Below are 20452 nucleotides of genomic sequence, written 5' to 3'. Positions count from 1 at the left end.
AGAAGTAAAATGTTAACAACGCACACACAAAGACAGTGCAGCATGGGAGGGAAGAGCAAAAGACAGTTTTGCTTGCTTGCAAGGATGGTGGTTGGGTGTTGTGCCTGCAGTGCCACCAGGCCCTGAGCAGAGAGAGGGTTTTGGACTCGAAAGAAGGAAAGGGGTACCAGATGCCAGATCAGGTGACTGGAAAGAGTCACAAAAAGATAAAAAAGAAAGGGTTGGATTCAGGACCCGGAGAAGAATGATAATGTGTGTTGAGAGCCAGCAAGCCAACGTTTGTTATTTGCCCTGCCAAGGAAACCTTGTTCCAAAGGTGACAATGATGGCATCATCCAGATGTTGAGCTTCCACTCCCAGGTTCTGCTGGCCAGCAAGGCTTCTGGAAGCTGCCGTCAAACATCTGGAGGGCTGCTCTGGTTACACAGCCATTCCCAACAGTTTGAAGTCAGCTGCTATTGTTATATGCCTTCAAGTTGTTTCTAACTTACGACGACCCTCTCATGGGGTTTTCTTGGCAAGTTGTGTCCATAGAAGGTTTGCATGGAGTTCCCCAGAAACCGAGGGCGAGTGACTTGCCCAAAGTGAGTTTCACGGCTGAGCTGGGAATTGAACCGTGTCTCTAGAGTCTTAGTCCAATACTCAAGCCACGATGCCACATTGGCTCTCCAAAATCAGCCGTGAAAAAGAAGATCTCAGATGCCCAAGGAACACAAAAGGGTATCTAAGAACATGTGGGTAATCTTGTTTCAGGTCAAGCCTCAGATTCAGATGGCACCATGGAATACCACACGGATTCATCTGCCCCAGGAGGCTTGGAGTAGCAGTGGTGTAATTGCTCCCAGCAGTCAGTGAATCTTAAAGGGCTGCTCATGGTTCCTTCTTCTCCCTCTTAGCTTTTTGTGCCAAAACAAATGAACGCTGTTCTCCTTTTGGAAATCCATCCTCATCTGAAGTGTTATGGGAGCAATTAAAAAAAAAAAAAGACTGAGCAGTCTAAAAAACGAGTTTGCACATGACAATGTTGACACTGCCATCTACTAATGTGCTCTGGGTTCCATTTAGCGTGCAAAGGGATCTTGTTGCGTCTTTGAGACGAATGGAAAGAAAGAAGCCGGTAGCATGCAGTTGATGCTCATGGAGCGGCAACAACTGTCTAGCAACCTGGGATGCAAGAAGAAGAAGCTCCCCCCCCCAAAAAAAAACCCAAATCAAGTGCATTTGGGATGCATGTGAACAATAAAGGGGGCATTCACGCTCATTTTTTTGTCCCAAGGAGATGCTGATGCATATTGGGATTGTTGTTCCCTTTACATTTCATGTTTTCAATCTCTCCGAGTCATGTTAACCCTTGTGTTATTCACACATGCCATCGGTTCGGGTTAAAATGGAGCTGCCTCCCTTCCTTTAACAATACAGAGCAACCTAAATTGATTTGGAAGTGCATTCACATTGCCGAAGATGGGGATCAATATGGATCTTTCAGAGAAAAAAAAACAGTATCAGATATCCCGGTTTGAGTGGGTTTTTGGTACCCCCCCCCAAAAAAAAAAAGTGCACCGAATGAATTTTGGATGAGTGTGAACACCAAGGAAATAACCCGGACTCATCCTGGATTGTTTTCACAGTGTGAATAACCCCTCAGATGCCCAGCAATAAAACTCCTCCAGGCAACACACAGATTAGCTGCTCTTGTGTGTGGAGGCTCCCTTTCCAGTTTTCATAACTAACAGAACTGCCCACTATCCCCTATTTATGTGGGCTTATAGTGTGCTGCAGTCACACTCTGACCTTTCAGGATCAAACCTTGTCCTCAGAGTCCGGTTTCCAATGGCTAGATGCTCAGAGGAAGCTGTCTAAGAAGTCCAGAAGTAGGGCATAGATGCCTTCTACCACCGGACTCATTGAAAAGGCTAGGAGCCTTCTCTCCTGGGTACTATCTGCTACATCATTTACCACCCAGAGAAAGCTTATAGTATAGCAGTAGCATGTCTCAGTGTTCAGTGCTGAAATCATTCTTGGTGAGGCCTTGAACTATATCCAGTTCTGGCACAGAAAGGACTTGGCACAGCCAGCAAAGAGGGCGTGGAGACTAGCCTGGTACTTTGGAGTTCTCCTTGTGCTCAAAGTGCTCAGATTCAAGATCCTCCAAAAAGAGAGCCATTCATTCCTTCTTTTTGTTATCAGGGAAGTCCAGCATGGAAGCAATTTTTGCACATTCATGTCAGAAGATGTTTCTCCCTCCCTCAAGGAAAGTGGCTTTAGAAAACCATGGATTTAAAAAAAGGTTATAGAAGGAGACTGGAAGAATTCCTGCTATCGTCTCATACATGACTTACAATCCGGAACCTTTGCCCTAAAACTACTCTGTTTTTCCCACCCAGACTGAAAAATAAGAGGCATTTTGGTCTCCTCTTAAAACCTGGTGCATCTGGGATGAAGACTGGCACTTCCATCTAGCGGGCAACAAGCAGGAGAGCAAGGAAAGCATAGAATCATAGAGTTGGAAGAGACCCCAAGGGCCATCCAGTCCAACCCCATTCAGCCATGCAGGAATTCTCCATCAAAGCATCCCTGACAGATGGCCATCCAGCCTCTGTTTAAAGACCTCTAAGGAGGGAGACTCCACCACAATCTCCAGGGAAGGAGTGTCTTCCTCTGTCAAACAGCCCTTACTCCCAAGAAGTTCCTCCGAATGCTGAGCTGGAATCGCTTTTCCTGCACTTTGCATCCATTGCTCCATTGGGTCCTAGTCTCTGGAGCAGTAGAAAATAAGCTTGCTCCCTCCTCAATATGACATCCCTTCAAATATTTAAACAGGGCTATCATATCACCTCTTAACCTTCTCTTCTCCAGGCTAAACATCCCCAGCTCACTAAGTCGGTCCTCATAGGGCTTCATGGTTTCCAGACCTTTCACCATTTTAGTCGCCCTGCTTTGGACACGCTCCAGTTTTTTAATGTCCTTTTTGAATTGTGGTGCCCAGAACTGGACACAGTATTCCAGGTGGAGCTTGACCAGAGCAGAATAGAGTGGCACTATTACTTCCCTTGATCTAGACACTATACTTCTATTGATGCAACCTAAAATTGCATTGGCCTTGTTAGCTGCTGCATTGCACTGTTGACTCATGTTCAACTTGTGGTCTACTTGGACTCCTAGATCCCTTTCACACGAATAAGTCTCTTGTTCAGCCAAGTGTCCCCCATAATCCTATATCTATGCATTTCATTTTTCCACCCTAAGTGCAGTACCTTACATTTCTCTGTGTTGAATTTCATTTTGTTAGCTTTGGCCCAGCTTTATAATCTGTTCAGGTCATTCTGTCCATTTCTGTCCCAAAGGCAGAACATGAAGGAGTATGGCCAGAGATTGGGGGGGGGGGGGGAATACTTTTCTGGGCTAGAGCTTCCAGAATCCCAGTACATTATCAAGCAGCTCCACAACACTGCAATAGAGTTTCATCATGTTTTTCCACCACGGTCTCCTTTCAGAACTGATCATAGAGACATAGAGTTGGAAAAGACCACAAGGGCCATGAAGTCCAACCCATGGCTTTGGTTGTTGTTAGGTGAACTTGAGGTGATCTTGAAACATGGTGACCCTGTGGGTGAAGCTTCTCCAAGACCCTGCTGTCTGCCACTTCTCTGCAAATGTATACTTGTGTGACCTCTTTAATAAAGTCCATCCATCTAGCATGCGGCCTTCCTCTCTTTCCGCTTCCCTCCACCTTTCCTAACAGTATCTTTTCCAATGGGTCCTGCCTTCTCCTAATGTGTCCAAAGTATGACAGCCTCAGTTTTGTCATCTTGGCTTCCAGAGAGAGTTCTGTCTTGATCTCTTCAAGGATCCATTTGTTTGTCTTTTTGGCCATCCACAGTATCTTCAATATCTTCTCCAGCACCACAGCTCCAATGAATTGATTTTATTCCTGTCTTATTTCTTCACTGTCACTGTCCATCTCTCACATTGCACAAAGTAATAGGGAATACTTGTGCAATTCTAACTTTGGTGCTCAGTTGTATAGCTTTGTTCCATAGGACCTTGTCCAATTCTTTCATGGCTACTCTTCCTAGTCTTAGGCCTGTTACAGACTGCCAAAATAAAGCTGCTTCGGGTCTCTTTGGAGGCATGCTGTTTAAATGATGCCTGCATCCTAAGAATCCAGAAGCTGCACCAAAGCTGCACTCCGGTGCTTAGGAATGGAGTGTGGCTTTGGCGCGACCTCCGGACTCATAAGACCCATGCATCATTTCAATAGCATACCTCCAAAGAGATCCGAAGCAGCTTTATTTTGGCAGTCTGTAACAGGCCTTAGTCTTCTTCTAATGTCTTAAGTGCAATCCCTATTCCAATTGATATTTGATCCAAGAAATAGAAACTCTTGTTTCCATTTTCTCATTATCTAGGCTGAATCCTTATAGATCTTCTGCAGTCATTACTTTTTGTTTTCTTCATGTTCAGCATTAATCCAGCCTTGGCACTTTCCTCCTTCTTCAGCAATTGTTTCAGCTCTTTGTTAGTTCCTGCTGGTAGCATGGTCTCCTCTGTGTATCTTAGGTTATTAATGTTCTTGTACGATTAATGGCTTGTAATTAATGGCTTGTACGATTCTGACTTTTGTGTATATCTTTGCATTAGGATAATTTCAATTTCTTTCATAGCCACCCTCCCCATTCTTAATCTTCTTCTGATTTTCTGTCTGCAGTCCCCATTCCTATCAATGTTTGGTCCCAGGTATGAGATTTCTTTACTGCTTCTATTTCTTCATAGTCTAGGTTGAATGTGTGTCCATTTTCTGTGGTCATTATTTTTTTTTCTTTATGTACAACAGCAAGCCTTCCTTTGCACTTTCTTCCTTGATCTTCCTTAGTAGTTGTTCCCGGCCTGTGATGTCTTTCACCGTTATTATGGTGTCATCTGCATACATTATATCTTAAGATGGTTGATGTTCCTTCCTCCTATTTTCACTCCTCCTTCTTCTGTGTCCAAACCTGCTTTCCTTACAATAAAGCCAGCATATAAATTAAACAGGTAAGATGCAGCCTTGTCTGACCCAGACAAGCACACATCGTCATCTAAGTCCTTTATTATTAATGCTTAGAACAAAGGCCGTTTCCATACAAAGTGTTAAAATGCAACACAACATACAACAGCATAACTTTTTATTATGCTGTTCTTACATGTTGTGTTGTATTCTAACACAATGTAAAACAAATTACGTAACAATTTTGTGTAAAAGATTTAAAAATTCTATGCGGTTAAACCCATAAAATGTGGAAAATGCTACTATAATTAAATGAGGACAATATCAGCAACATACAGTTGGACCTCCACATTTGTGGTTTTGACTTTTGCTTTTTGGATTAAAATTTCCTCTCTAGGAATCTCTAGGTCCTCCAGCGCAACTCTGCCAGACCCTAGAGTTGTGCTGGAGAGCCTAGATGTTCCTACAGAAGACACTTCTCTAGGCATCTGTAGGTCCTCCAGCACGATTCTATGATCAACCTCTGGCAGAGGTTGACCATAGAGTTGCAATGGAGGACCTTGAGATTCCTAGAGAGGTATTCTCTCAGGTAAAAAGAACAGCGTTTTTTAATTTGCGGTTTTTCCACATTCACGGCCCCAGCCAATGTGGAGGTGAAGCAGGTTTCTTTTAGAACCAGGGAGACCAGGAGCACGACTGAAAAGGAGACATAGGGCCTGAACAGACAGGAATTTAAAAGTGAGGAGGCCCTGATGGAGGAATGCTGAGGAGGAGGCTTACAGAGAAATGTGCAAAGGCGCAGGATGACATTGTGAAGGATGTTTTGCCTGCCTGGTGCTGAGTGGACCGCACTTAAAAACATAATAATGATATGATGTCTGCATGTATCTGGTCACTGATTGTGGGAAATTCTGTTATCAGACAAGGGGAATTGGAAGTATAATCCAATGGCAATCTGAATGCAATCATGGGGCTTAATCTCGGCCTCAGAGGGAGCCATCAGGCAGACCAGCAACATCTAGGACTGCCTGAAGGAAGAGGCCCTCCCTCCTCAACTGTCATCTCGGCCTCAGAGGGAGCCATCAGGCAGACCAGCAACATCAGGGACTGCCTGAAGGAAGAGGCCCCTCCCTCCTCAACTGTCATCTCGGCCTCAGAGGAAGCCAGCAGGCAGACCAGCAACATCTTGGACTGCCTGAAGGAAGAGGCCCCTCCCTCCTCAACTGTCATCTCGGCCTCAGAGGGAGCCATCAGGCAGACCCAGCAACATCTTGGACTGCCTGAAGGAAGAGGCCCCTCCCTCCTCAACTGTCATCTCGGCCTCAGAGGGAGCCATCAGGCAGACCAGCAACATCTTGGACTGCCTGAAGGAAGAGGCCCCTCCCTCCTCAACTGTCATCTCGGCCTCAGAGGGAGCCATCAGGCAGACCCAGCAACATCAGGGACTGCCTGAAGGAAGAGGCCCCTCCCTCCTCAACTGTCATCTCGGCCTCAGAGGGAGCCATCAGGCAGACCCAGCAACATCAGGGACTGCCTGAAGGAAGAGGCCCCTCCCTCCTCAACTGTCATCTCGGCCTCAGAGGGAGCCATCAGGCAGACCCAGCAACATCAGGGACTGCCTGAAGGAAGAGGCCCCTCCCTCCTCAACTGTCATCTCGGCCTCAGAGGGAGCCATCAGGCAGACCCAGCAACATCAGGGACTGCCTGAAGGAAGAGGCCCCTCCCTCCTCAACTGTCATCTCGGCCTCAGAGGGAGCCATCAGGCAGACCCAGCAACATCAGGGACTGCCTGAAGGAAGAGGCCCCTCCCTCCTCAACTGTCATCTCGGCCTCAGAGGGAGCCATCAGGCAGACCAGCAACATCAGGGACTGCCTGAAGGAAGAGGCCCCTCCCTCCTCAACTGTCATCTCGGCCTCAGAGGGAGCCATCAGGCAGACCCAGCAACATCTTGGACTGCCTGAAGGAAGAGGCCTCTCCCTCCTCAACTGTCATCTCGGCCTCAGAGGGAGTCATCAGGCAGACCAGCAACATCAGGGACGGCCTGAAGAAAGAGGCCCCTCCCTCCTCAACTGTCATCTCGGCCTCAGAGGGAGTCATCAGGCAGACCAGCAACATCAGGGACTGCCTGAAGGAAGAGGCCCCTCCCTCCTCAACTGTCATCTCGGCCTCAGAGGGAGAGATCAGGCAGACCCAGCAACATCAGGGACTGCCTGAAGGAAGAGGCCCCTCCCTCCTCAACTGTCATCTCGGCCTCAGAGGGAGCCATCAGGCAGACCAGCAACATCTTGGACTGCCTGAAGGAAGAGGCCCCTCCCTCCTCAACTGTCATCTCGGCCTCAGAGGGAGCCATCAGGCAGACCAGCAACATCTTGGACTGCCTGAAGGAAGAGGCCCCTCCCTCCTCAACTGTCATCTTGGCCTCAGAGGGAGAGATCAGGCAGACCCAGCAACATCTTGGACTGCCTGAAGGAAGAGGCCCCTCCCTCCTCAACTGTCATCTCGGCCTCAGAGGGAGCCATCAGGCAGACCCAGCAACATCTTGGACTGCCTGAAGGATGAGACTTCTCCCTCCTTTAACTGTATTTTTATTGTATTAACGATTTTACTGTACACCGCTATGATCATCGCGGAATAGCGGTCTATAAATAAAACATATTATTATTATTATTATTATTATTATTAACGTTATTGCATGATAGACTATCACACGCAATTTCGGGCAATGGCAAGCTATTTTCAGGCAATGGGAAGTCAGTTTGAACGCAATTTGAATTCACATAAATTTGCTGAACAAGTGAATTCACATGAATGCGTTCTGGCCCCACTTTCTTTCCATTCGAAATTAAGAGAAATTCCTCCTGTGGGATAAACTCCTATGTTTAACTTTTCTGTATCCAGTTAAAAGTGTTAGAAGAATTTATTTGTTTGAAAACCTATAAAAGCCAAAAGTTACTTTTCTTCGGGGCTCTCAGAATCTGATGGAACACAAGTTCCTTCTGGGAGCCACCGGCTTAAACAAACTGCTGTGCCTCCATCTCCTGAGGGCCCCTTGCCTTATTGGGTTTGCCTCAGTTGGTTGGTGACTGGTGAGACACAGGAAGATTTCTCAGTAACTACAGAAATCTCCTACGCTTCCTGCCCCAAATTGCCATAGAGTCAGCATCAGGCACATTTTTGGACTTCAACTCCCAGAAGCCCCAGCCAGCTTGGCCAATAATTTGGGCGTTGAAGTCCAACAAGGTGGAGGAGGACCAAAGTTTGGGGACCACTGAGAGAGAGAGAGATTGTTAACCACAGACACCACCCTTCAGCCGTAAAGCAGAGAAGGAGGAGGGGACCACTGTCGCAAAAGAGTGAACCAAAGAACCCGCAAGAGGATGGACTGGGGCATTCTGGGAGTTGTGGCCCAAATAGTAACAATTATTAGGTTTGGCCTTGCCCCTCCCTCTCTTCTCTGGGGAAGCGTTTGCGACAGTGGACCCTCGCCTTCTTCCTTCTCTGCTTTGCGGCTGAGCTAAAAGTGGCTCTCATTGGCCGTGCCGAGCTCGGCGCTGATTGGCTGCTAGGCCGAGCAGGGCAGAAGCGGAAGTGACGTCAGTGGCGCGGCGCCTGAGCAGAGAAGGATGGTGAGCAGGAGGCAGAGGGGCTGCCCAGCTTGGAAAAGTTACTTTGGGAGAGGAACTGCAGCTCCCAGCCTGGCTGGAGGAGGGGATGCTGGGAGTTGCAGTCCCCAAAGCAACGCCGCACCTTTTCGGATAACTCTGCAGAAACAATCCAGTCTGAGAGCGCTTTAACTGCCTTGGCTCAGCGCTAGGGAATCCTGGGAGCTGTAGTTTATTGTGGCGCCAGAGCTCTCTCTGACGGGGAAGGCTAAACGTCTCACAAGACTACAGTTCCCAGAATCCTCTAGCATTGAGCCAGGGCAGTGAAAGCGGTCTCAAACTGGATTTTTTTCTGCAGTGTGTTTTTGGACCTTGTCATCATCATCATCATCATCATCATCATCATCATCATCATGGGTTTTATTGTTATGGGAGGAAGGGAGGGTCCCCAACCAGGCAGACATTGGGGGTGTTTTTGGGGAGGAGAAAGGGGCCCCTCTTGGGAGGCAGCCTTTGCTCCTCCTCTCCTGTCCTGGCCCTCTGGATTTGGGGGGGATAATAAGACCTATCATCCCCTCCATCCAGAGAGGCCAGGACAGGACAAAAGGGTCCCCGAGGGAAGGGGGGGCTTCTTGTTCTGGGAGTGCTTCGGGAAGAGGCTGGGGAGGCTTACTCAGTGTTGTTGTTGTTGTTGTTGTTGTTGTGAATCTTCAAGTTCTTTACAACTTACGTCAACCCTAAAGCCAACCCATCCTGGGGTTTTCTTGCCCATATTTGTTCAGAGGGTTTGCCGTTGCCGTCCCCTGAGGCTGAGAGAGTGTGACTTCTTGCCCAAGGGTCGCCTGGTAGGTTTTGGGGCTGATCATAGTCCACTGCTCAAGGCACTATGCCACACTGGCTGTCATAGGCTTAGTACAGTGAGGAAGAGAGATTGCTTGTTATACAGCAATCATCCTTCAATATTTGCAGCTTTGATATTTGTGGCTTTGATTATTCACGGATTAATATGTTCTCTAGGAATATCTAGGACCTCCAGTACAACTCTATGGTTAGCTTTGAACTAAAAGTTGCACTGAAAGACCTAGAGATCCCTATAGAGAATACTCTCTACTAGGCATTTGTAGCTCCTCCAGTGCAGTTCTGTGGTCAGTGTCTGTCGGATGTTGACTACAGAGTTGCACTGGAGGACCTAGAGATTCCTAGAGAGGTGTCCTCTCAGGTAAAAATATGGCATTTTTGTTATTTGCAGTGTTTCCATATTCACGGGGGTCTTGTGCCCCTAACCCTAGCAAATATGGAGGGGCAAATATATTTGTTGTTAGCTGTCCCTGGGTTAACTTGGACTCATGGTGGCTCTGTGTATGAGGAATCTCCAAGCCCCCGTGTCCTCCACTGCTTTGGTCAGGTGCTAAAGGCTCTGTCCATCTGGCAGGTGGTCTTCCTCTGTGTGTGTGTGTGTGTGTGTGTATAGAATCATAGAGTTGGAAGAGATCGCAAGGGCCGTCCAGTCCAACCCCCTGCCATGCAGGAAATCTAAATCAAAGCATCCCTGACAGATATATGTCCAATCCATTGTATTTCCCATCACATATGTACGAATGCAAGAGCTGGACAATGAAGAAAGCAGACAGGAAGAAAATTAACTCATTTGAGATGTGGTGCTGGAGGAGATTGTGGCTGGCCAAAGAGATGAACAGATGGGTGCTTGAAGAAATGAAGCCTGAACTTTCCCTGGAAGACAAGATGATTAAAGTGAAGCTATCATACTTGGGCCACATCATGAGAAGGAAGGACTCGCTAGAAAAGACTATCATGTTTGGCAAGGAAGAAGGCAATGGGACAAAAGCAAAACTGCATTCTAGATGAATAGACTCAATCAGAGAAGCCACAGCCATGAATCTGCAGCAGTAGAACAGAGTGCTTGAGGATAGGTGGACTTGGAGGTCTCTCACCCACAGAGTTGCCATGAGTCGAGGTTGACCCGAAGGCAGTTAACAACAACATAGGCGTATGGCATGGTGGTTGCTTAGCACTTGGCACCTTCGCACCTGAGTGTGTCCAGTTCTGGGCACCACAATTCAAAAAGGATGTTGAGAAACTGGAGCATGTCCAAAGGAGGGCGACTAAAATGGTGAAGGGTCTGGAAACCATGCCCTATGAGGAACGACTTAGGGAGCTAGAGATGTTGAGCCTGGAGAAGAGAAGGTGAAGAGGGGATATGATAGCCTTGTTTAAATATTTGAAGGGATGGCATGTTGAAGAGGGAGCAAGCTTGTGTTCTGCTGCTCCAGAGAACAGGATCCGGAGCAATGGATGCAAGCTGCAGGAAAAGAGATTCCACCTCAACATTAGGAGGAACTTCCGGAGAGTAAGGGCTGTTCGACAGTGAAACACACTCCCTCGGAGAGTGGTGGAATCTCCTTCCTTAGAGGTCTTTAAACAGAGGCTGGATGGACATCTGTCAAGGTTGCTTTGATTGAGATTTCCTGCATGGCAGAATGGGGTTGGACTTGATGGCCCTTGTGGTCTCTTCCAACTCTATGATTCTGTGATTCTAAGGGCAGCCATGGGCTGGGGGAAGCAGGATCATGTCTACAACCAGGACTTTGGCCATGGGAGAAGCTTCTCTGCATTGCTGACATGTTTTTCAAGCTCCCTGGTTTTCCTCTTTCAGCTTCCACTATCCTTGTTGAAGACAGCCCAGAACCACCCCATGGTGAGTGACTCTGTGGTTGTTCCACAACACCGGTGTTGCAAATGGGTTGCAGAAGTGGGGTGCAGATTGTTTGTTTTTCCTTCCTCAAAATCTATTCAGCGCCCCCCCCCCCTTTAAAAACAGTTATTTTGTCTTTGTCTCACAGTACCTCTAGGGCAGGTTTGGGTTTTGTTCTGGTTGAAGTTAGCTTGCTCTCCTGCAGGCCACAGAAGTAGAGCCCCAGAACTGCCTGGCTCCCTTTTATTATTTGCAAATTATTTGCAAATGAATTTGTTGGACTAAAGTCCCAGCAGTCCCTGCCAGCTTAGCCAATAGTAGAGCATACTGGGAGCTGCAGTTCAGCATCATTCAGGAGGGCACACTGTTCCTGTCAGGGTGGCAGTCAGAAAGGACTGAGAAGGGGTCTGTGTCAGGACCCGGTCTCCATCGCTTGCTCTTCAGAGGTCAGAGCTCTTACCATAAGTCTCATCCTGACTGAGTCTGTGTCTTGCCATTTCAGCTGGTGGAGCTCAAAAATGGGGAAACATACAACGGGCACTTGGTGAGCTGTGACAACTGGATGAACATCAACCTTCGTGAAGTCATCTGTACATCCAGGGTAAGGATGGCTATTTTGCCTGCGTGTGATGGGTCAGCATCCATGTGGATAGGGTTTACATAATAACTAGGAAGCAGCCTTGTACTGAGTTGAACCATTGGTTCATCAGGCCTTTGTGTTGTTAGCTATGACTGGCAGAATCAGCGCTCCAGGTTTTCAGGAGTCATTCTTTCTTAGCCCAGTCTGCCAAAAACAGGGACTGGATGCAGAAGGGGCTGTGTGAACATCAGAGGTTGCCTTATACTCAGGCAGACCCATAGGGCCATCTGTGGCCTTGCATTGTCAACTCTAGCTCCACAGTGTTCATTCCTAGCCCTGCCTGGAGATCCCAGGTCATCTTTGCTGGTGGCCTCATATCCAAGGACCACCCAAGCCCAGTCCCATCAGCTCCTGATACCAGACAAGATTGGGTGTGTTTAGCATGCTATGATCTCACAAGTAGTGTGAGTTGGGGTTGTTAAGTTTCTTACTTGCCTTTTTCTTTATGACAACTGGAATATGGCAAACTAATAATCAAAATTGTGTGTAATGCAAAACTGTACCTCTGCTGTGGACAAAAGATTTTTAAAAAATCATAGTAAGAGCCATGTAATAAGGTGATATTGATGAATCCATCCATTCAAATGCTTGGAACAAAGAAATGCTTTAGCATACTGTAGCACTGAAAAAAGGATGTTGTGAGGATCACCTTCTTGGTGAGACCATTGCATTGGAGTCGTATGACCAAAAAGGCTGCAAAGGATTCCCACCTTCTCTCAGTCTGGGCAGCTATTCCATAGGATTCTGTATTTGATTGTGTCTAGAGCTACTGAGAGACAAAGAAAGAGATAAAAACAAACCTTGAATTTTCATATGTCCTCACACATTTTCCAGTAGCTTCAAGTCATTTTACAATTTCGAGAGGGTTTCATTAGGAATGGTCTTGAAGCACTGCCTCTTCAAGGTGATCCAAGTACCACTTCCACCTCCTTCACTCCCAAGGAGGTATCACTCCACTAGCTGGCCATTGCATCCTCTCCCCTAAAGGTTTTAAGTAGCCATACCAAGCATGTCAACCTTTCATACCATGGGGTTGGACTGCATGGGCCTTGTGGTCTTCCTTAATTCTATGATTCTTTGATCAGTTGTTCTGAAAGAGGACCATGATGGAAAAACATGATGAAACACTCTTGTGATGCCATGGAGCTGCTTGATAATATACTGTACTGGTATTCTGGAAGTTGTAGTCCAGAAAACTATTTTTCCCCCTAGCTGTGACCACACTTACTGAGGTTCTGCCTTTGGGACAGAAACGTTGCTTTCTTAGTTGTTCTTCCTGTTGCCCACTAGGTGGTACTGCCAGCACTGATCCCAGATGCACCAAGTTTTAAGAGGAGACCAAGATGCCTCTTATTTTTCAGATTGGGAGCTGTGGTGGTGGTGGGGTGAACAGGACAGTTTTAGGGGAATTGATCCAGATTGTAATTTATGTATAAGACGAAGGCAGGGACTCTTCCAGTCCCCTTCTAGAAGCTCCAAGGTTTTTTAAAGCCACTTTGCTTGAGGGAGGGAGAAGCATCTTGGAAATGAACATGCAAAAATTGCTTCCATGCTGGACTATTCCAATCAGCAGAAAGAAGAGATGGTTCTCCTTTTGGAAAATCATGAATTACTAGTGTATTGTCTTTAAGTTCTATTTCTGGTGTTTTGCTTTGTATGATATTAATTTTATGTATTGGAGCAGACTAAAAGTAAAAAGGATTGATCAGATTTCTTTTCTGAAGTGAATTTTTCGAATTGATGGATGAATTTCCTTGTGGGAAGGTAGGGAAAGCCAACTTCTCATGTGGGCTAGTAATTTACATTGCTAGCCCGCTCTGACTTTCCCCTTTTTGGGCAGGATGGAGACAAGTTCTGGCGGATGCCGGAGTGTTATATTCGAGGCAGCACCATCAAGTACCTGCGAATCCCGGACGAGATCATTGACATGGTGAAGGAAGAGGTGGTGTCGAAAGGCCGAGGGCGCGGAGGGATGCAGCAGAAGCAGCAACAGAAGGGGCGCGGTGTTGGTGGCACTGGACGGGGTAAGGGCTGGGAGGGTTTAGGTCCGAACAAGATCCTCATTGTCAGCCCCAGTATCTAGGTGCAGCTGGCCAATTCCTGAATTTGGAAGTTCAGGTTCCCTGACAGCCTCTGAGTGAACACGATGCTTTTTTTCATAGACAGCCAGCAATGGAATTGGAAGCTTTTGCCTATGTGTAGTGTTGAGCTCAGTTGAAGCCCAAATCTACCTTTGGCTGTGAGGGGTGCTGGGCCCCATCAGTGAAAGGGCTTCTTTACAGTAGACTTATCTGCTGTGTCATTTACCATCAATAGAGCTGAACCTTGAAGGAACTCTGAACTGGGAGGCTGGAACTAACCCCAGTAGGAGCACAAGAAGAACTCCAAAGTACCAGGCCAGTGTCCACAGCCTTGCTGGCTGTGCCAAGTTCTTTGTGTGCCAGAACTGGCTGTAGTCCCAGGCTTCCCCAAGAATTCTTGCAGTGCTGTACACTGAGTGCTGTACACTACAATAAGATAAGCTTTCTAGGTGGTAAATGATGCAGCAGATGGTACCCAGGAGAGAAGTGTCCCTTTCATTGAAGCTGGTGGTAGAAAGCCTCTATCCCCTGATTATGGGCTTCTTAGACGGCTACCTCTGAGCATCTAGCCAACCAGTGTTGGAAACAGGAATGTGAGGACTAAGTTCGGTCTTGCAAGGTCAGAGATAACCTAGGGCGAAGAGTGGCCACTTGCGCAAATGGCTTTGCAGCTTACCTATAAGCCTGTGAATAATGGGCAGTTCTGTTAGGTATGAAAGCAAATCTGTGTGTTGCCCGGAGAAGGTTTGTCGCTGGGTATCTGAGAAATGGGATGCAGAAGGAGGGTGACATCCTCATTCCATTTCTCAGATACCCAACAACTGCTAGACAGTTGTTGCTGCCCTGTGAACTTCAGCTGGGGATATCCCTTCCTGCTGGTCACTGATAACTGCGTTGGAGAGTTTGCTATCTGCCTCACATTTGTGTTGGGGTGAGCCCCTGCTTTCTTTAGAGAATGACATCCTCCCTTTGCTTTTCTCCCCTCAGGTGTGTTTGGAGGCCGTGGGCGAGGCGGAATCCCAGGAAGTGGCCGAGGACAGCAAGAGAAGAAACCAGGGAGACAGCCGGTGAAACAGTGAGAGGCTCCTGGACCTCATTGCCACAGCACAGGGGGAGGCAGGTCCCCTGTCTTTCCTGGTCCCACAAGACAGACTTTAGATTGGGCGATTTTTTGTGTTTTTTTCCCTCTCTCTTTTTTTAATATAACAAAAATGGGATTTCAACAGAAGTCTCTGTTGTGAGTTGCCTTCTGACTTAGGCAGGTTGACCTGAAGAAACACTGAAGGACAGTGAAGGATAGTTTTGGCTCTATTGGTCATCTTGATGTTTGTGCAACTGCTTTCTTTGCGGGAAGGGTGGCATTGGCCTTGTGTTGGGAGAGAAGGGGTCGTAGTCTGTATGAACACAGGTTTCACTGCACAAGATCAGCATTTGAGACTCTACACAGACTCCCCTCCCTTGAAATAAAAAGAATTGGAACAGCAACACCCTTTTCCCACTACACCTTTGTATTTTCTAGGAAAGCCCACTTTCTTTTAACAGGACCTTAGGATGAGGACGTTTTGAAGAGAGATTCTAAATGTCACTCTTCTCTCCGAGTTTGCATTTTCTCCCCATTTCTAGGACCCAACTGCTTCCTGAGCATGATAGATGCTCTCCCTCCCCAGTTGGAGCTCCCTGGAAACTTCAGATGATGTCTAGGTTTCCAGGGTTGATTATAAACCCATTTTGTACTACAGGGCTGGGCAAAGTCCCTGATGCACAGCCAGTGGTGAAGTATGCTGGGAGTGACAGTCCAACAACACCTGGAGGGCCACAAATGGCTCACTGACGTACCACTTGGTATCTCTGCTTTCTCTTCTTCTAAAGAAGACTTACAACAGAGGAAGCATGGGGAAGGCTGTGGAAATGCAGAGTAGGCTGCCTCCAGAAAGCCCCCTTTTACTACTAGTTCTAAAAAGTAACAGGAGAAACAAGCCATCCATAAGCAGGTAGATTGGAATGGACAACTGTGGCAAAGCTGTGGACCAGCTGCAGGCAGGTATGTCTGCCTACTCAGGGGCTGTGTGTGTGTGTGTGTAATTTTCTTTTCAGAAAGGGGTGGGTGGGTGGGAACATTTGGAGTGACAGACAAGGGTTCTGTGGAAGAGCTGAGCAAAGATGATTTTAAAGAAAGGATGTGCTGAAAGGTGTTGAGCAAAGATGATTTAAAGCAAAGACAAGGGGTGGTAAATCAGTTCAGAAATGTACACTCTGAGCATTAGCTAACCTCTCCACTTGTTTGGGGGGCCCTGAGAGTTGTAGTCCAACATCAGGTCCATAACTGCCCACCCCAGAAGCTGTCATCTTGATATCCTTGAAGAAAGGTCAAAATCAGAACAGCACCAACATAAAATCAGGGATGTCCCCATTTTGAAAAGGGGGCCTCTTACTCTCAAAGAAACGTATCCAGTCCCATGGAGGCCTGGGATTTGTAATTTGGGGTATTATCTGGCAGGAGATTCCAAATCCATCATGAATTGACAAGGTTCCATGAGATCAAGAAGCCCGCTGGCGTTGAGGCTTTGCCACCATGATGGTGTGGCATGGAAGCACCCCTATGTGCGATCAGGCCAAGGGGCATGGAGCATCTATCACTTTGTCACCACTGTAGGCAATGGGTGCCAGGCTGGGAAGGCCCACAAACAGGACAGGCGTTAAAGGGGGGGGGGATCCTTGGCTGGGCCATTGGCCTTGCCCCATCTCTCCACTCAGTGCACCCACCCCTCATTTTTCTGACCACTCCTTGGCCTCCTCCACTGGCCTTTGTTGCTTTGCAGAGACTCAGCTGACTGCCTTCTTGATGATTTTATGCTGCTGAATTATTCCAGTTTGACACTGCTTTAACTTACAATGGATGAAGCCTATGGAACCCTGGGATTGGTAGTTTGCTGTGGCACCAGAGCCCTCTGATAGAGAAAGCTCCCAAAACTACCAATCCCAGAACCCAATAGCATGAAGCTGTGTGTTCTGGGATTGTGGCTGGCATCTTTTATTTCTTTATTTCTGTTTTATTTCTCTGAAGGTGCCAACCACAGATGACGGTGAAGCGTCAGGAATAAACTCTTCTAAAACATTGGCCACACAACCTGAACCCCCCCCCCTCCCAAAAATTACAATTGTCCCTCCATATTCGCTAGGGTTAAGGGCATGACCCCCATTAATATGGAAAAGCTGCAAATAACAAAAACACCTTGTTTTTACCTGAGAGGACACCTCTCTAGGAATCTAGTTGTTCCAGTGCAACTCTGTGGTCAATGTTGGACAGACACTGACCATAGAACTGCAATGGAGGAGCGACAAATGCCTAGTAGAGTATTCTCTCTAGGAATCTCTAGGTCCTCCAGGGTAACTCTATGGTCAACGTCCGACAGACACTGGTCATAGAACTGCCCTGGAGGAGCTACAAAGGCCTAGTAGAGTATTCTCTCTAGGAATTTCTAGGTCCTCCAGGGCAACTCTATGGTTAACGTCTGACAGACACTGAGCATAGAACTGCAATGGAGGAGCTACAAAGGCCTAGTAGAGTGTTCTCTCTAGGAATTTCCAAGTCCTCCAGGGCAACTCTATGGTCAGCGTCCGACAGACACTGGCCATAGAACTGCGCTGGAGGAGCTACAAAGGCTACAAAGTGTTCTCTCTAGGAATCTCTAGGTCTTTCAGTGCAAGTTGCAACCATAGAGTTGCACTGGAGGACCTAAAGATTCCTAGAGATGACATACTAATCAAATCTGTAAATATAAACTTTATTACTTTATTATTTCTACAGCTGTAGAGTTCATAATGGGAGCCATGGCAACCTTGGGGAGAAGAAGAAGGAGGAGGAGGAGGAGGAGAAGCAGGGAGGCCTAAAGAACCAAAGAGAGCCTCTCCTTCCCCTCCCCTCTATGGTAAAGGAGAGCGCTCTAGGACTCGTGCATCTCACCTCTATGGTTCCTCATAAGCGTTCTTCCTCCTCTTCTTTGGGGCGGGACGCCGTTTGGCCCCGCCCCTAAGTGGGCGTGGCTTGGGCCTGCGAGAGGGGCGGAGGCGGCACTCCGTTAGTTGCCTCAAGTTGGCCGAGAGGGAAGGAAGCCAACAGGAGAGCGGAGCCATGGAGAGGAGCCGGCGGCCGGTGGTAGTGACGGGTAAGCGGAGGAAGAGGAACCGGAGTGTGTTTGCTGCATCCACACTGGAGGAATAACCCGGTTTGGCATCGCTTTAACTCTCTTTTCGGCTCAAGGCTATGGAATTCTGGGAGTTGGAGTTTGTTGTGGGCCCGGAGCGGAGCGGCAGCTCCGCTCCGGGCCCCACAACAAACTCCAACTCCCAGAATTCCATAGCCTTGAGCCAGACAACAAGGTAAAGCGCTCCGAAACCGGGTTACTTCCCCAGTGTGGATGCAGCCTTTTCATTTAGCCCTACACCCTTTATATACTATCCACTCTTTCCATGTAACTGACACCCTTCATATATGGCTTTTGTTTTTATATATATATATATATATATATATATATATATATATATCTTTGTATATTTAACTGACACCCTTTATATACCACCCTTTATATATAGCCCTTATTTTATTTAACTATCCACTCTTTATGTAACTCACACCCTTCATATATGGCTTATCTATCTATCTATCTATCTATGACACCTTTATATACCACCCTTTATATATAGCCTTCATTTTATTGAACTGATCAGCCCATGATTCCCGCCCCCCAGATGTCTCCTTTTAAAACAAGACCCCTTTCTCTTCTTTTGTGCTTCACTCTCATTACACACTGGACTTTGTGGCAACTTCCTCCCAGTAGTAAGGCCCCTGCAGTTTCCTCCAGTGTCCAAAGAGTAGCTTCTCTTTCTGATCTCACTCTGTTTAACTGCCCCATTTCTCTTCACCCTTGTCTCACTTTAGCCCTAGTAGTGCTTACCCAATGTGTTTCTCAGTGGAGGCTTCATGCCAGAGTCCAGGGGGAATGAATGGTGTGTTGAGGGAGAGGGATGGGTCCCTGTGTTCACTTGGTGAAAGTTGTCCAAAAGTGGGTTTAAAACTTATTTCTGTGTTTATAGAGGGGAGGAAGCTGGATGAAAGAAGGGGGGAATATAGGAGAAGACACAAAAGGTGCATTGTTTCCACCATTTTAATGTGGACGCTATTTGTGTCGGTAAGAAGCAAAGATCACAAATAGGGGGTTTCTCTTTCAAAAACTTGGATTTTGCATTGTTTGCTCTGTTCCAAAAGGTCGGAAAAGCCAGGTTGAATTTTTGCCCTTCTGTCTGAAGATATGAGAGACCCCCAAAAGGCTTGCCGAGGAGTGGGCTGGTTTCTCCGCCGCCGACCTCCCGCCCCATTAAGCTTCCCTCTCTTCCCTGGCAACAAGTGAAATGTCTGAAGGCAGAAAAAGAGCTCCAACACTATTTGATCATTACATCCCAAATCAGTGTAGCATCCTGGAAACTGTATGTAAACAGATCTTGTAGCAGCTCAGAGACTAACTGAAAGAAAGACATTGGCAGCATGAGCTTTCGTAGACTTAAGTCTACAGCGCATCTGAGGAAGTAGACTTAGGTAAGTCTAGGCAAGCCCATGCTGCTAACCTCTTTCTTCCTGTTAGTCTCAAAGGTGCTACAAGAGCCCCACAAGCCAGCCTCCAACTGCTCTGGGAAGTTTGCTCCGGTCCTGCAGGAGCCATCGGGAAAGCTTGGTTGGGCCGAGAGGAGGAGCGATATGTGAAGCTGCAGGGAATGAGAGGCCCTGTCTCGAAAGAGGCTTGTTGGGGCACAAAAGGGGGCAGAGGCTGGGGCTGGAAGTGGGGAGACAGCCAGGGGACTGTCTGTGGGAGGGGGAATGGCAACTCGGACGCCACGCCATTTCCCACCTGCCCAGCTGCATCAATGACTGGAGTCATGGCAACCAAGGCAGTGCCCTCTGGATCGACTGGTTTGGCCTGAATTGGAACTGCTGGAACACCGTTAGTTCTTGGCAGAGGAAGGGATGCCAGGCATTGGTGCCCCATTGCAAAAGCTGAAGCAGGAGATGGCTGGGGTGGGCGGCCTCTGTAAGCCTCTGTCCTTGCACACCTGTGGGGTGCATTTCTAAACCAGCGCTCCCTGAATCACCTGTGGACAGTTGACCTTCCACATTTGCGGCTTTGACCTTTGCGGCTTTGGTTATTCAAGGTTTTGATTAAAAAAATGTCCTCCAGTGCAACTCTGCCAGAAGTTGACCATAGAGTTGCACTGGAGAATTTAGACGTTCCTGGAGAAAACCCTTCTTTAGGTGTTTATAGGTCCTCCAGCATGATTCTGCGATCAACCTTTGGCTGACGTCAACCCTATGGTCGCGCTGGAGGACCTGGAGATGCCTAGAAGAGCGTTCTCTCAGGTAAAAAGAATACTGTTGT

General features: G+C 47.5%; 2 protein-coding genes across 3 annotated transcripts in view; both read left to right on the top strand.

The window, feature by feature from the left end:
• The first annotated feature begins 8545 nt into the window (after window positions 1–8545).
• On the top strand, window positions 8546–15509 carry LSM4 (LSM4 homolog, U6 small nuclear RNA and mRNA degradation associated). 2 transcript variants are annotated; one of them, XM_089496564.1, is made up of 5 exons: window positions 8546–8614; window positions 11265–11306; window positions 11806–11904; window positions 13784–13967; window positions 15012–15509. In XM_089496564.1, the coding sequence occupies exons 1-5, from the start codon at window positions 8612–8614 to the stop codon at window positions 15101–15103; spliced, it is 420 nt and encodes a 139-aa protein (XP_089352690.1). In that variant the 5' UTR covers window positions 8546–8611; the 3' UTR covers window positions 15104–15509. The 2 variants fall into 2 exon arrangements, with proteins under 2 accessions (XP_089352690.1, XP_089352689.1); XM_089496563.1 differs by lacking the exon at window positions 8546–8614 and having other exon boundaries at window positions 9662–11306.
• Window positions 15510–18133: 2624 nt separating this feature from the next.
• The window catches only part of LOC149284563 (pyroglutamyl-peptidase 1-like), a 31173-nt gene continuing 28854 nt past the window's right edge, over window positions 18134–20452 (top strand). Inside the window, exon 1 of the mRNA XM_089496533.1 lies at window positions 18134–18190. Within this exon, the coding sequence (XP_089352659.1) occupies window positions 18157–18190 (34 nt within the window). The 5' untranslated portion in view covers window positions 18134–18156. The remainder of the gene's footprint in view (window positions 18191–20452) is intronic.

This window comes from Sceloporus occidentalis, unplaced genomic scaffold (assembly GCF_023333645.1).
Source record: "Sceloporus occidentalis isolate IW3139 unplaced genomic scaffold, rSceOcc1.0.p SCAF_91, whole genome shotgun sequence".
NCBI lineage: Eukaryota > Metazoa > Chordata > Lepidosauria > Squamata > Phrynosomatidae > Sceloporus > Sceloporus occidentalis.
The sequence above is the reverse complement of the archived record's forward strand: the minus strand, read 5'-3'. Positions and strand labels throughout refer to the sequence as shown.